The 16043-nt window shown below is 50.3% G+C and overlaps 2 protein-coding genes across 12 annotated transcripts in view; one reads left to right on the forward strand and one right to left on the reverse strand.

Moving 5' to 3' along the window:
- Nucleotides 1–282: 282 nt before the first annotated feature.
- On the forward strand, nt 283–4550 carry prpf18 (PRP18 pre-mRNA processing factor 18 homolog (yeast)). 2 transcript variants are annotated; one of them, XM_028958397.1, is made up of 11 exons: nt 283–450; nt 578–655; nt 1766–1792; nt 2648–2752; nt 2885–2998; nt 3105–3251; nt 3341–3409; nt 3514–3654; nt 3752–3823; nt 4002–4157; nt 4250–4550. In XM_028958397.1, the coding sequence occupies exons 1-11, from the start codon at nt 385–387 to the stop codon at nt 4328–4330; spliced, it is 1056 nt and encodes a 351-aa protein (XP_028814230.1). In that variant the 5' UTR covers nt 283–384; the 3' UTR covers nt 4331–4550. The 2 variants fall into 2 exon arrangements, with proteins under 2 accessions (XP_028814230.1, XP_028814231.1); XM_028958398.1 differs by lacking the exon at nt 1766–1792.
- Nucleotides 4551–5874: 1324 nt separating this feature from the next.
- frmd4a (FERM domain containing 4A) overlaps nt 5875–16043 on the reverse strand; it is an 83772-nt gene continuing 73603 nt past the window's right edge. For 8 of the 10 annotated variants that reach the window (XM_028958011.1, XM_028958012.1, XM_028958010.1 and 5 more), the window contains exons 15-23: nt 15402–15535; nt 15068–15190; nt 13777–14008; nt 13596–13652; nt 12217–12454; nt 11982–12140; nt 10837–11678; nt 10244–10340; nt 5875–8632 (exon numbers count right to left, since the gene is read on the reverse strand). In XM_028958011.1, the coding sequence (XP_028813844.1) occupies nt 8530–8632; nt 10244–10340; nt 10837–11678; nt 11982–12140; nt 12217–12454; nt 13596–13652; nt 13777–14008; nt 15068–15190; nt 15402–15535 (1985 nt within the window). In that variant the 3' untranslated portion in view covers nt 5875–8529. Of the gene's footprint in view, nt 8633–9110; nt 9177–10243; nt 10341–10836; nt 11679–11981; nt 12141–12216; nt 12455–13595; nt 13653–13776; nt 14009–15067; nt 15191–15401; nt 15536–16043 lie in introns of all 10 variants that reach the window. The other 2 variants (XM_028958015.1, XM_028958008.1) reach the window with 1 other exon arrangement.

The raw sequence follows: 16043 nt of genomic DNA on the forward strand, positions 1-16043 counted from the left end.
TGCTGCCATTTTCAGTTGCTTTCAGTTTTAAAGTCATGACATATAATTTGAAAAGACGTTTAAATTCACATTCCTGTTCGTGGAAATGAAAATTAATAAATCAAATTTTTTTCTTTAAAGCTCAGAGAGAATATTGCTGTCTTGTTTTATGAAAACCACTGGTCTGATAAAAAAAAAAATTATAAAAATAAAGGATAAGTAAAGTAAGCGTTCTTCGAGTTATTTTTTTGCGAGAGCTTCTGCCCTCCCGAACACCAGGTGGCGACAGCGGGTAGGACTTCATGCACCTGGACAAAGACGAGAAGCAGCGTTACGGAGCGTCACCGGGAGCTGCTCCCGAGTCGTTCTCCTTGCGTGGCGCGTCTTCGTGAGGAATCTCCCAGCATGGACATCCTCAAGGCGGAGATCGAGAGGAAGAGGAAGATGGTGCAGGAGAAGGAGCTCGTTAGCGTAAGCCGCGGCGGCGACCAGCGTAGCCAGCCCAGTAGTTCCTGTGTTTGGTGCCTGTTGTCAGTAACCCGTATCGGCCGTCATTAAGCGTTAAATTCACTTAAATCCGCTTTGTGTCCCCGCGAAGGGTTCGAAAAAGTACTTCAAGCGCGCCGACCTGGCTCGGAAGGAGGAGGAGGATTATTATAACCGATGTGGCTACAAGGTAGGAACATGCGCCATGTTCTTCAGGCTCGCTAACATTTTCCGGCCGAGTTAAACCGAGGTTCATCTGAGGAGAACGGGACTTTTAAACAAGTCGCTCCTCTCGCCTTTTACCCGAACCGCGTCTGGAGCCGCCGAGAGCTTCCCTTCGGTCATCCCTTTCTCTTCAAGATCAAGGTCTTGCAAGACCGTTCGTTTGATTCCTAGCACTAGTTTCTATTTATTTAAACTCACCTGGAGATGTGAACCTTCTCCACTGCTTGCCCTGTGGTCATCAGGGACATGCAGGCAGTGTTGCCAGATCCCAAATTGTGAAGTACTGTACCAGCATCTTAAAATGATCGTACTTTGAGAGAAACGTACGTTCCATTCTGACGTCGCTCAGAACATCTGCTTCAATTACACACATTTTCATTCTGTGCATATTATAGTGTATAAAGGGCAACTTTCGTCTACAGAACGGATCGCGTTCGGCAAGGCAACTGAAGCAGTGCATTATGGGATTTGTAGTTTCTCGGGGCTTCGTTAGAATAGACCTGTGGGAATAATGTAATTTGTACTGGGTGTTACATCGTGCATTGATGGGTTGAAAAGGCATGCGAGACGACTGCGGATTAACAAGACAAGTATGTCGGCACAGCCAGATGAAAACAGATCTGTACCTGGTCCTGCTAATGAAATGAAACTTAGCAATTAAAAAAATGGTATTTTGGAATTATTAATCGTACATAGGGTGAAACTACGTCTGGCAACACTGCATGGAAGTATCTGGAATAAATAACCAGATCTTTCTTTTAGTCATTTTCCTTCAATCCAAGTAAATCCCAAAAAAGCCTAATTTTCCCTTGTGGGCCACCTCAGAAGGCCCAGACTCATCAGACTGGATCTCCCTCCCCTAAAGGCACGTTTGGTGTCCCTCGGGGACTACAACTGACATGGGTTGTGTAGAATTGTCGTTTTTGTTTCGTCTCTTTCATCCCCACGTAATGTCCACTCGCCTGTCCTGATGTCTGTCTGTAACTGTCCCATTGGTCACCCGCAGCAGATCTCCGCCTCGGTCCAGCGGCCAGGCTCTCTCTCTGCCCTAACTGTCTCTCTGTCCTGTGTGTAGGTTGACATTTCCAAGCCAGCTGGACAGGTAGGAATGGGGTGTGGCTTGGTGTCTCTGTAGGCATGTGGCTCGGCTGACCCCGTGGGGGACGTAGCATGTCCTGAAAGTTTTATTTATTTATTTTTTCCTCTCATTTGGATGAGTTTTACGTTACACAGCATCTTCAGCAGCAACAAAAGTGGAAAATTTTGTTCAGTTTTCTGTGCATTTTCCATGAGTGAGTGTGTGGTTTTCTTTTTGCATTTAAAAGAAGAAAGGGAAACAAAATCTTCCTTCCTGAAGCTGAACATGCTCTCCACGTTGCTGTCTGATCTGTGCGTATTTTAATTTTTTAATATCATTACTTTTCTTTCTGGGTTTCGTTAGATCTTTGCTCCACGTCAGGCTGCTCCTGACCCTCGGCTGCTTTAAACCCGACGCCAGGCAGCTCTGCTGGAGCCTCCTTCCCCTTTTCTCCATGAGCTTTTGAGGACCATGTCAGTGGAACCTGGAACATGGTCTCCACTCCTTCATCTCACTTTCTAGTTCTCAGTGAGGGCTCATGGGGGAAAAGTGGCATGAATGTGATTGGTTGTTACCTGGTCTGCCCCAGACCCCGTCCAGCACGAGGGCGTGGCTTCCTTATCACACCAGTTCACTGTAGTCGCGATTATCACAATATCTCCTGGGTCATGTGACCAGTACGAACCGAAGACTTTTAGCTTTTTTTTAGGGCAGATTCTCACAGTTCTTCACAGCGATGATGATGATTATGATGAAGGGGTTAGGGTTGCTGTGTAAGAACCAGCAGGTTCAGGTAGAACACTGGTGGTCGTGTGTGGGGGGGCGGTGCCAGGTCCGGAGTCGGTGCCTCACGTCTGCGTCGCTGCTTTCTTTGGACAGTTGGAGAAGAAAGTGGAGGAGACCAAGCCGTCCACTTCGTCCAACCCGGTGTTGGAGCTGGAGCTGACTGAAGAGAAGCTGCCGATGACGCTGTCTCGCCAGGAGGTGGGTCGACCAATCCGAGCAGGTTCCCACCCATACATGCCTTTTTTTGGCGTTCTTGTTCCTGAGTGGTTCTTGTTGGGAGTGAAGAACGTCTAGAACTGTAGGACCGAAAGGAGTGTTCTGTTGTTTCAGGTGATTCGGAGGCTGAGGGAACGTGGGGAACCGGTGCGTCTCTTCAGCGAATCGGACTACGAAGCCTTCCAGAGGCTGAGGAAAATCGAGATCCTGGCACCGGAAGTGAACAAGGCAAGAGCCACTTCCTGTCATGGGTACTGGGCAGAAGGTGTCCATGGTGGCCATGGGACAGGATGGGCTCCTTGAAATGAATTCTTGTGTGTCTGCGTGCGTTCAGGGTCTGAGGAACGATCTGAAGGCGGCCATGGATAAGATTGATCAGCAGTACCTCAACGAGATTGTTGGGGGACACGAAGTCAGTGAAACCGACACCCAGCACGACCTGAAAGTTCACGAGGAGAACACGACCATAGAGGAGCTGGAGGTACAGCAATCCGTTCTCCAGTTGGCTAGACAGACGCTCCACAAGGGGGCGCTACTCCACCTCATTTAACATTTATATGACCTGTACAGGCCTTGGGAGAGAGTCTGGGCACCGGCGATGACAATGGGGACATGGACGTCATCGACAAGGTCCTACGGGTGAGCGGCATCTATGTGTACATGTATATTTTAATTATTGGCAAGAACGTGTAATTTGTCTCCTTCCAGTAGACTTTTTTAACTCCTGTTCCGCGCCCCTGCAGTTCTTGCTGGGCGTGTGGGCCAAGGACCTGAACGGCCGCGAGGACCACGTGAAGCGCAGCGTCCAGGGCAAGCTGGCCAGCGCCACGCAGAAACAGACCGAGTCGTACCTCAAGCCGCTGTTCAGGAAGCTGCGCAAGAAGGTGCGGGCCGCTCGGATTCCGTTTTATTTAGTTTCGCGTGGGAGGGCTTTCGCCCGTAAAGCGCGTTCTGCTTTCTGTCCGTCTCTTCCTCTCTCAGTCGCTGCCTGCGGACATCAAGGAGTCGATCACCGACATCATCAAGTTCATGCTGCAGAGAGAATATGTGAAGGTAATGGAGGCAGCTTCTCAAACAGCAGTCAAAACCGCCTTTTAATCGGTCTAATAAAGCCACAGCCTAATTGATGAATAATTTTTTGATAAACGGGTGGTATTTGTGTTTTTTTTTTTTTTTTTTTTTTTTTTTTTTGTGACCATTTCGCAGCATCGGGATGTTGTTTCTGTTTCAGGCGAATGACGCGTACCTGCAGATGGCGATTGGCAACGCCCCGTGGCCCATCGGCGTGACCATGGTGGGCATCCACGCCCGTACCGGTCGAGAGAAGATCTTCTCCAAGCACGTGGCGCACGTGCTGAACGACGAGACCCAGAGGAAGTACATCCAGGTGGGGGCGCTGGCGGTGTGTTCGTGGTGGCAGTGTAGTCATGCAAGCAGAACTTCATTTTTTTTTTTATGCTCTCACTCTCTCATCCTCAGGGCCTGAAGAGGTTGATGACAATCTGCCAGAAGCATTTTCCCACTGACCCCTCCAAGTGTGTGGAGTATAATGCTCTTTAAAAAAAACAACAAAAAAAAACTTTTGTACATTTGATGTAAATTACCTGTAAATATGACCCCAGGTTCATTGTGGGTGGGGCGCTGAATTTTTGTGGCCTTTATTATTTGCAGGAGGCCACCTCAAAATTGTAATACATTTACATTTCTAATTTTATTTTGATCGTTTTATTACTGGTACCAGTCTGACCAGGTCTCTAATAAAGTGGACTGTTTGACGCCATTTGTGTGGTGTGATTTCACTGTGCATCTTGGTTCCTTAAGAACATGTGGCCTTATGGCCAAGAAGGCCGAGGGTTTAGGTCCCTGTACAGGAAGCAAAGTGGGTGCTAGTAGCCGAGTGGGTAAAATGCCAGCCTATGAACCAGAAGACCAGAACGTTCTTAGTTTCAAACCCCACTTACCACCATCAAGTGGTAGGGTGGTAGTAGCCTAGTGGGTAACACACTCGCCTATGAACCAGAAGACCCGGGTTCGAATCCCACTTACTACCATTGTGTCCCTGAGCAAGACACTTAACCCTAAATTGCTCCAGGGAGACTGTCCCTGTAATACTGATTGTAAGTCGCTCTGGATAAGGGCGTCTGATAAATGCTGTAAATGTAAATCAAGTGTCCCTCAGCAAGACCTTTAACCCTGAGTGTCTCCAGGGCGGAGGTCACCAGCCATGGTTCTACATGACACACATATACACGGCTACATGAGGACCATTTACCAGAGTGCCTTTCAGTCAGGGACAGTCCCCCTGGAGCAGAGGTCACCAACCCTGGTCCTGGAGGGCACCTGTCCTGCACAGCCTAGATCTTTGCATGTTCCACCACACCTAAATACTAAAATGTGCAGAACAAGTGCCCTCCAGGACCAGGGTTTGTGACCTCTGCTTCAGGGGGATGGTCCCTGTAACTACTGACTGTGCTCTGTTAAATGTCAGTAGTGTAAATGGTCCTCATGCAGACAATTTGGGTGGTCTGATGGGTGGGAGGGGCTAATGACTCATGATCTGGTCCCAGTCCAGCTTCACTGCTGGGATTCTCAGTTTCCTCGCAAACCCATCGCTCTGTTGCACAACAGTCCCCCTGCAACGCTGCGTTCCATGGGTTCCTAAAACTCGCACGGGCACTAAAACCTGTTCCAGCTGTTCCGGAGAAGTGGCATTTTATTACTGCAGATGAAATCGAGAGCAGGAACCTCGAGAAGAACCCTGTAGGATCTTGCTGGCTAGTGACCTGGCTGGGTGGCTTTGTGGTTCAAGTCAGATTCCCCCCACCCCTTGGGCTTCTAGGAGCCACGTCTCACCACAATGGGATCCACACGTTGGAATATTTACTCATCCCTGGTCTTCCTGTTGCCGGGGGAAACCACACACCATTGTCTTCTGCACAAACATGCTTGTCAGGAAGTGGCTAAGCTTCCCAGAAGAACATGAACACAGCAGGAGGGGGAAGTGAGATTAGCACCGATTCACAGTTCTACAGGAAAAAATATGATCAGAAAAATCTTTATAAAAGAAGATCCTGATCCTGAAATGAAGAACTATCACACGTCACTTTAGAGAACATTCATCAATAATTTATTTTCATAATCTCAAGAACCACCAAGTTTTTTCTCAACTGGAAAAAAATTCACTTTTCAGTTGCCAACGACGCAGTTTGAAAAATGTAAAGTTCTATACAAATTCTTAATAAAAAAAAAAAAGAATAAATTAACTGTGGAATATTTCTTCCCAACAATCCCACATCTTTTCTACACGTTTGTATTATTCTTCTCATTATTGAAGGTGTGGTTACGTTGAACAGAGCCCGGTAATGTCATGGTACATGCTCTACGGTGGTGTGAGGGCGGAGCTACACACATTAGTTCTTCCCATTTGCACAACTGCTTTTAAAACTATTGACAACGATTAGGGAAAACGTCTACGTCTAGGAAAAGCAAGCATCACTGGTCTTCTGGTAGCACCTGAAGGGGCTCGTAACTATGAGACAGAAAAAAAACACAAATAAACAGAGATTTTATATAAAAAAGTATTTCTTTTAAAAATAACCCAAAACGGACGCCTCCTTCTTCATAAATGTGCTGATAAATGTGTTACTTTAACTGTGTTTAACTATAAAACGTCTTAACTTGACTATTGAATACAGGTAGTAACGGTACTGTGGAACAAGAGAGGTCAGAGGTCATCACCAGACCCGAAGGAAAATGTTTTTTTTTTTCCCATGGTGCCACAGTCTTCAGCATGCACGGTGTTGATGGGTAACATCCACAATCAGGCCCCTCCCCCAAATAAATGAACAAACAAACAAACAAAACCCATGCAGTTTGCAGCACAGGGGTGGAGTCTAAACAGACCTGCGGTAGAGCTGGAAATCTTGGCTCAATTTCGATCATTTCAGTCGTGCTCGGGTCGGGTCAGCAAACACGAACTTCCGCTCTGTAGTACCTGTCCTTTCCGTACGATTGATAAAAGTGTTTCGCATGTTGTAAATTGGTTTCGCGCGATTCTCAGCCACCATCGTTCCGATGAGCTGAGAAAATGGATGCTGACGAGGTGAAACGGAGGCGATCATGTTTTAAACACATTTCCTTTCCCTCTCAGAAAGACAGGCTTTTAAAAAGCTGTACTTGTTGGGTAGGGTTGGACCTGACATTTTAGGCCCCATTAGAGCTCTAGCCTGCAGGCCAGTCCATTAGTCTGACAACGACATGTTAAGACACTGAGGACGATTAGAAGGACCTGGAACGTTGGGTTTTGATCCTGTACACCACGGCTAAAAAAAAAACACAAATGGGGTGTGCTTTTAATCATATCTTCACGAACCTTTCCTGGAGGTGGTGCGTGTGGGGGCGGGGCTTACCACATGCAGAACGCGGTAGAAAAAGGCGAGTTTACACTATGGCTTTACTTATTCCCCGTTTCTCGAAGGCAAGACGGGAAACGGCCGCGGCGCTGAGAGGGACTGGACAATCATGAGCACCTGGGGGGCTATGGGCGGGGCGGGTTGCAGAAATAGCTCCCATCATATTTAGGGGGAGGAGTTTTACCTGGAACCGTTCTTTAATTCTTAATGTTTGGCAAAAAAAACCCTTCGTGAAAAGTAGATGAGCCAACTGGAATAACTCGATAATCACTGTTCAGTGGACGTTAATCCCGGAACTCCAGGACCATCTAATACATGCGAGGCTGAGGTGGAATGCTGAACTGGAGGTCTCCGGGTGGAATCCTGTGTGCTAGTTTTGGCTGTGCTCTCCGGACGCCGTCGGAGAATTCCGGAATGGCAGTTCAGCGGACGCCGTCCTGTTTGGTGTGGTACCCCGTGCCGGGTTCCACCGTGTAAGGCATGGAGAAGAACTCATGAACTACTGTTAATTAATGTTCCTAATGGCAGAATACAGTACAGGCTCTGAGCACCATAGTCAGGTTTGGAGGGTGTAGGGGTGTGGTCACCTGTGGTCACGTGACTGGTTACAGCGACCGCGACGCCTGAGATCCACTAACAAACAAACAAAACAAACCTATGGCCCCTGATCCCCTTACATCAGATCCTGAAACGTCAGGAAGAACCCTGCTACCCGGAGACGGGTTCTGGTTCTGGGGTGAAGGAAGGTGTCCAGGGCGCCCGACAGCCCTGCAGTCTGTGTGGTGAATCGCTCCCTGTGTCATTCTGAAGCCCCGTGGGTCTTTGGTTGAGGGTGGATCCAGGGTGGGCGTGGGTCAAATGACAATTCTATAATTATAGACATTATATATCTTGCCTCGACCATCTCGTAGTTTTTCTCCCCTCATAAAATTATGAAAAAACAAACACTCCACAAGAGGGCTCTGTGGAATGGTGTGGGTGCGTTTCCAGACAATGTCCAGGTCAGGGTACATAAATCCACGGGGAAGAACAGCTGATGGCAGGTGCAGTTCTCAGGAAAGTGTGTGTGTGTTCTCAGAAAATGCGTGAACTCGGTGTGTGTAGGAAAACACACACACATTTTGGGGCCAATGCTGCCATACTGGCCGACTGGGTCAGATCCGAATGTGGAAAAGGTCAAATGGCACAAGGGCTGAGGGTCCAGGTGTTCAAACCTGCAGTTCAGTTCAGTTCAGTTTCATGTGGAGTCCGATTCGGACCCCCGAGCGCCGTCCCACTCTCAGCTCACGCGCTCTCTACGGGGGACAGAGGAGGAGACGGAGGTGTGGGCTGATGGGAGGAACGGGGTCAGACGAGCGTCCCGGGTTTGGCCTTCTCGTGTCCATACCACTGGACGTCCGCCAGCTCTGAGTACAGGGAACTGGTCAGGAAGCTGCTGTCGCTGAAGGACCTGCAGAGGTGGAAACGCGGCGTTAACATCTCGCATGGAATCAGACTTGGGCCAGAAATGTGAAACTAAACGATTCTAATATCAAACAAAAACGTAAAATAAGAGGTTGAAATCTTTCAATTTCACCGTTAGTAGTTTCGGCCACTCCGCCCCTTTTACGTTCACGCATAAAAATGAAAATTTCCAACCTATTATTTTACGTTCCAGCGTCTTCTGTTTGACGTCAGAAAAGTTTTGTTTCAAATTTTCGCCACAAATCCGACTCCCTAATCTCGCTTCATCAGCACCAAGACACTTCGAACAATCTAAAGTCCTCCTGTGCGGGGAACTGGAGTCACCTGCACGGTGACCCTTGACCCCGAAGTCCGGAACAAAAAGCAGGCAGGCAGACGGCTGCTTTGTATCACATGCAGATTAAGGGGTTAAGACGGGAGAGAGTCAGAGAGGGGGGCGGGGCCGCAAGTCCCGCCCACAGTACCTCTATTCGTCAGTGTTTTGGTGAGGAGAGGAGCGGTCTTCAGCGGGACAGTTTTCAGCGACATCTCTGCACCAAGAGGAGTGAACAGACACAAAAAAAACAAGAGGAGGTTAGTCACGAGAGAGAGAGAGAGAGAGAGAGAGAGAGAGAGACAGAGAGAGAGGTGAGCGGCGACGAATCGTCAAAAATTTCAAGCAGCAGTCAAGCTGCACGACTCACATTTCACCCTGAATCAAGAACTCGGCAGCCGGGCATGCTGGGATACGTGAGAACTCCCTGCCTCATGGTATAGGGTGGTAGTAGCCTGGTGGGTAACACACTCGCCTATGAACCAGAAGACCCAGGTTCCCTGAGCAAGACACTTAAGCCTGAGTGTCTCCAGGGGGGGACTGTCCCTGTCACTACTGACTGTAAGGCGCTCAGGATAAGGGCGTCTGGTAAATGCTGTAAATGTAAATGTCCCTTTACACAGTGAGTCGTGCAGGCCTGAGTGACAGCAGCATTTAAGCATGCACACATACATACACACATGTGAGGAAAAGCCAAAAGTTCCAGAAAAGTTATGCAACAACGTAGTTAAAAGTTATAAAGTGTTATTAGCTGATAGTAATAGGCCCGAGGTCAGGTTATACTCTTATTCGTAACTGGGTGGAAACACTGATCCTAGATCAGCACTAGGGCTGCCATTCTGAGAGCAGAGAGCTGAAGCTGATTTCCCTCCTTGGTGTGGTTCGTTTGATCTGGTAAATGCATGTAATATAATAAAAAAAACGCCAGGGCAACAGCCAATTTACTTCCATCACGTCCCTCCAAACACAGTCCACAACAGCGGATCTGCTTCTTATAGTAACTTTTCTTGTTCCCACGGCGATACATCTGACCAATTAGCAGAGAGAAAGTTCACGCCTTATTTGAAGTGATGCTATTTGGTTCCGTGTGAAAGCGAACCGAACCAACAGGAACATGATACAAACTCACCGACTGATACGGACCAAAGCAAGGAGCCCTAATAAGACATAAAATGTACCCACACAGACATGGACAGAGACACAGACAGAGATATACAGACAGAGACACAGACAGAGACATACAGACAGAGACACAGAGACAGAGACAGACAGAGAGTGTCTTACCCGCTCTGCCAGCTCAGAATGTGCTGTGGGCTGCAGGGTGGCGTAGCTGTGAGTTCACTGGAGGGAGTTCCACTCCGCTGGCTATGTGGAGAGGCGGCTGCACGTACACACACACACACACACCCACACACACACATACACACACCCACCCACACACACCCCCACACACACACATACACACACACCCATACACCCACCCACCCACCCACACACACACACACACACACACACCCACGCACACACACACATACACACACCCACCCACCACACACCCCCACACACACACATACACACACACCCATACACCCACCCACCCACCCACACACACACACACATACACACACACACCCACACACACACACACACACACACACACCCACCCATACACACACCCACACACATATACACCCACCCACACACACACATATACACCCACCCACACACACACACACACCCACCCACACACACATACACACACCCCACCCACACCACACACACACACACACACACGGACATACACACACACAAGCTAATCAGTCACATGGCTTCTGACGGTTATATGTATATCACCACGGTGTGTGTGTCAGACGTACCTGGTGAACCCTTGGCGAGAGACCCCACCCGGCTGCCGCGGGCGTGTCCCAGCGTGCCGCTGTCGGACGCGTTGGACGACGTGTGTGACAGCCGCCCGTGTTCCTTCAGGGACCCGCTGGAACGCTGGTACCAGCAGCGCAGCTCCTCCGACACGGCCGAGCGGCCGCCGCCGCCGCCCTCCCTCCCCAGCGACGGAGTCCGTACGATCTGCGAGCGCGACGGTGTCATGCGGCCGCCCGCCCCCTCGCCCCCCTCCTCGGAGCTCCAGCCCTCCTTGTACATGCCCCCCGCCGTGTACGAGTTGGAGGTCTTGAACTGCGCCTTGACGCTGTAGTGCCCCTCCTGGTCGCTCTCGAGGCTGCGGACCACCACGGCGGTGGGGCTGCCGCCCTCCACGTACAGCGGGTACTCCTTGATGCGGTACTGCGAGGACGGCTGGCTCTGGCTGTGGAGGTAGACGCTGTGCTGGGGGCCGGGGCCGCCGTTGCGCGCCGCCAGGTTGGGCATGCTGCCCGAGTTGGACGAGCCCAGGTGCCCGGCCGACCGGTGGCGCTGCCGCTGCCGCTGGCGGGCCTTGGACGGCGAGTCCTCGGCCAGCGTGGAGTAGTTGGCGTTGCCGGCCGGGTAGTAGTGCTCCGAGCTGGACTGGCTGGTGCAGGACGAGCAGTCGTCCAGCGGGTCCGAGCCGTTGGTGCCCGGCGTGTGGGGGCAGAAGTCCGGCGACGAGGTGCCCGCCTCGGCCTCGCAGCTCAGCAGCTTCCCCTGGGACTCCAGGCTGGAGCTGCGGTTGCGGAAGTGCTGGGCGAGGCTGTGGAGACGCGTGGGGCTGATGTCCACCGACCTGCAGGAACAGACACACACGTCACTATCGATATTTGGGGCGGTGGTGGCCTAGCGGTTGAGGAAGTGGCCCCGTAATCAGAAGTTTGCCGGTTTGAATCCCGATCTGCCGAGGTGCCACTGAGGTGCCACCGAGCAAAGCACCGTCCCCACACACTGCTCCCCGGGCGCCTGTCATGGCCGCCCACTGCTCACTCAGGGTGATGGGTTAAATGCACAGGACAAATTTCACTGTGTGCACCGTGTGCTGCGCTGCTGTGTATCACGTTTCATACGTGCGAGGGATCTGTGCGAGTGTGCGTACCGGGTGGAGTGGACGTAGTGCGGCGCGCGGCTCCTCAGGTCGGGGGTCGACGGCATGCTGGACTGGGAGCTCCAGTGGGGGACGTTCCTGCTGGGACTGTCCTGCAGGGAGTTGCTGCTGCCCTCTGCGCAGCTGCCGGTGCTGGGGAACCGGCGGTGGCTGCAGAGACGATAGGAATCGTTAGTGTCCACACACACACACACACACACACACACACTGGATCATGCCAGGTCACCTGGAGTGGGAGGAGCGTTTCTTCACCCTCTCGTAGGGCTCGTCCAATGAGCTCTCGCTCCACATCTTGGGCTTGATTGGCGACTTGTCATAGTCGCTGCGCTGGTAGTGCAGGTGCCGCAGCCCCTCCAGGGACTGGGGGGGCGGGGGCCGGTTATGGGACGGGGGGCGTGGCGGAAGGCCTTTATGGGGCGAGGCTGCTGGCGAGAAGGTGGGCGTGCCGGTGACCTGCGGGTCGTCTGGGGGAGGAGGGGATTGGCGAATTTCAGACATGATAATTGGTACAGTTGTTAAAAAAGTTGGAAAAGGCAATAATTATGAGAAATGTATAAACAGCAGAGGGAATGATTGATTGAGGTTTTTTGAGGAGGCCACAAGGGAGGCCTGGTGTTGGGATCCGTTTGATTCTCCAGAGGGTTAAAGGCCTCAAGTTCAACGCAGCGATTCTTCAATTCTTAGCCGGTAGCTATTACAGGGACTGTGGGATGATGCGTGAACACACACACACACACAAACCCACACCCACCTACATACACACACACGTGCACACACACACATATACACACAACAACATTTCACACAACAAGAGAGCTGGTAGTCGCCTAGTTGGTTAGATACCCGCCTATGAACCGGAAACCCCACTTACTACCATCGTGTCCCTGAGAATCGTGGAAATGTCACTTTGTGAGACTATTTAACATTAATATGAGATGCCCTAGCCTGTCTATGGTCCTACAGACTACGGTTTCGTATCTTACTATATATATGTGTGTGTATGTCCAAAATGTGGCAGCCCGCCTCATCTTCAACTAGCCGAAACACACCCACGTCCCGCCTCTTCTCCCGTCTCTCCACCGGCTCCCGGTAGCCGCTCGCATCGAGTTTAAATCCTCGATGCTGCCTACAGGGCTGTAAATGGAAGTTCGACCTCTTACACCCAAACACTACTAGCCAGATACACTCCTGCACGCCCTCTCAGACCTGCGAATGAAATGAGACTAAAAATCCCCTCTTCACGGGGTCTCAGTCAACTCTGTTCTCCTGTGTTGTCCCTGGCTGGCCGAGACTACCACCACCTTTAAGAAGCCGCTGAAAACCCACTTGTTCAAAAAGTGTTTGATAAATACAGTGACACACGCATGCACACACACACACACACTTTGTCTAGCACTTAACAATTAGCATGTTCTATTCCTGACAAGTTGGGCTCTTAGTTTTGTAACTCAAAATCTATAGAAACCCAATGAGAATTGCTGGTGTCGTCCTCCTGTAAGTCACTTTGGATAAAAGCGTCTGCTAAGTAAGGTAAGGTAAAGTAAAGTAAAGTAAAGTAAAGTAAAGTAAAGTAAAGTACAGTGTGTAAATGTGCATGAAACTCACCATCATCCAGCACCAGCGCGTCGGACAGAGAGCTGTCTTCAGAGCCAATATTAGCTTCTGACCAACACAACAAAAGTGTGCTTGTGTTAGAAAGTCGGCGTTACCAGGTTTACCGCACGAACACACTAACGCTCCACCAAGGACCAGAAGGACGGGCCAATGATGAGAACCGCTTGTTCACCTTCGATGATGAGCGACGCCCGCTGCGTGGGCTTTTTCCCGGAGCGGACGCGGTGCTCGTTGATGCCGTTCTCGATGTCCTGCAGCTTCTTCAGCGCGTTCAGGTACGACGTCTTGCGCTGCTTCTTCAGCTTCTTGCTGCCGATGTGCGGATCGCTGGCCAGGCGCCGCGCCGCCTCCGTGATCTGGGACTGGATGGCGAATTCGCGCTCCAAACGCTCCAGCTCCTCCTCCTGACCACACCCACAAAACAGGAGTCCAGAATCACAACCCCGGAACGTTGTCATGTGCTCTTCTGCATCAACCCCCAAAATACACACACACACATATCTGACATACACGGCAAACATAACTTAAATACACACACACACATACACACACACACACATATACACACACACACATTTCTGACCTACACGGCAAACATAACTTAAATACACACACACACACATACACACGCACACACACATACACACGCACACACACACATATACACACACACACACGCACACACACATATACACACACACACACACATATCTGACATACACGGCAAACATAACTTAAATACACACACATACACACACATATATACACACACACATATCTGACCTACACGGCAAACATAACTTAAATACACACACACACATACACACACACACACATATACACACACACACACATTTCTGACCTACACGGCAAACATAACTTAAATACACACACACACACATACACACGCACACACACACATATACACACACACACGCACACACACATATACACACACACACACATATCTGACATACACGGCAAACATAACTTAAATACACACACATACACACACATATACACATACACACATTTCTGACATACACGGCAAACAACTTAAATACACACACACACACACACACACATACACACACACATACACACACACACACATATACAAACACACACACACACACATGTATGAAGAGGGATATAAGGCTAAGCAAACAGTTTCCGGAATTTCTGGACACACACACACACACACACAGCTGTTTAGCTTGTGGGTCGTGTCTGATTTGAAACACTGCTGCAGTACTGGACACACACACACACACACACACACACACACCACTTCCTCTGGCGCTACTCTGATCTTTGGAAATTGCGCTGCCAGCAGCTCCCTGATTAAAGTTCTCTGGGGGTCAGTGGTGGTCCGGGTGGAGTCGGGGTCAAAGGTCAGCCCACTAACGGCAGCAGACGGGGGGGGCGGGGCGCGGCAGACAGGTGTGTGTGAGAATTCCCACCTCTCCCTTGGGCAGGATCTTCTGCTCATCCAGTTTGAAGGCCGTGCCGATCTTCCGCCGCACCGCGGGCGGCTCCTCGCCCGGATCCAGGGGATATTCCTTCGGGAGTTTTCCCGTCAGCTCCTGATGAGGAGACATGCGGCAGGGTTAGATTCCGGGAACCTCCCGGGTTCAAACCCCACTTACTACCATTGTGTCTTTGAGGAGACACTTAACCCTGAGTCCTGGGGGACTGTCCCTGTCACTACTGATTGTAAGATGCTCTGGGTCGTCCGATAAACGCCAGAAATTAAAATGTGGAGATGAACGCAGGTTCAGGAATCACAACTCTTACCGCCTCCCTGATGCAGATACTCTTCAACTCCTCCAGCCGCTGCCTGAGCGTCTCCTCCAGAGCCTCCTGCCGCGCCCGCAGCGCCGCCAACATGTCCTTCTTCGCTGTCTGAGAGCTGTCGGACTCCTGCGAACCTGTTCACAGGTCGAACGGGCCAAAGGTCAACAAATAGGTCAGCACTTGGATCCCTCTCCACTCTTCTGTTGGCTTTAATGCGCCATTTTTATCAGATCCTGATTACTTAAGTGAAGGTGAAGTAATTGTCATTGTGAAACACAGCACAGACCCTGGCCAGGGGTCATGACCTTTTCACAAGTGACCAGGATATTCAGACAATAAGTCTGACCTTTCATCTACAGTACACACACACACACACACACACACACACACCATTTCATCCAGGGGAAGCTGAACAATGGCTAGACCTCACACACCGCTAGATCAGATATGTGTGTGTGAGTGACAAGAACAGGTACAAGGCAACATGTGAGGAATGTTTCAGTGGGCAGGGACACACATACACACACCTCAGCCTCATCTAAACTCACACTGCACATTGCAGTTACCATAGCAACAGATGAGCGTGTCATTGGGGTGAGAATTTTTCTGTTCTGGAACACACACACACACACACACACACAC

Source organism: Denticeps clupeoides, chromosome 17 (genome assembly GCF_900700375.1).
Source record: "Denticeps clupeoides chromosome 17, fDenClu1.1, whole genome shotgun sequence".
NCBI classification, from domain to species: Eukaryota; Metazoa; Chordata; class Actinopteri; order Clupeiformes; family Denticipitidae; genus Denticeps; species Denticeps clupeoides.

What these genes read in the sequence shown, in the direction of transcription:
- prpf18 (XM_028958397.1), top strand. Translation starts at nt 385, where the DNA reads ATGGACATCCTCAAGGCGGAGATCGAGAGGAAGAGGAAGATGGTGCAG. An exon ending in AGGAGAAGGAGCTCGTTAGC is followed by an intron (nt 451 to 577) that starts GTAAGCCGCGGC and finishes GTCCCCGCGAAG; the next exon opens with GGTTCGAAAAAGTACTTCAA. An exon ending in TGACGCTGTCTCGCCAGGAG is followed by an intron (nt 2,753 to 2,884) that starts GTGGGTCGACCA and finishes CTGTTGTTTCAG; the next exon opens with GTGATTCGGAGGCTGAGGGA.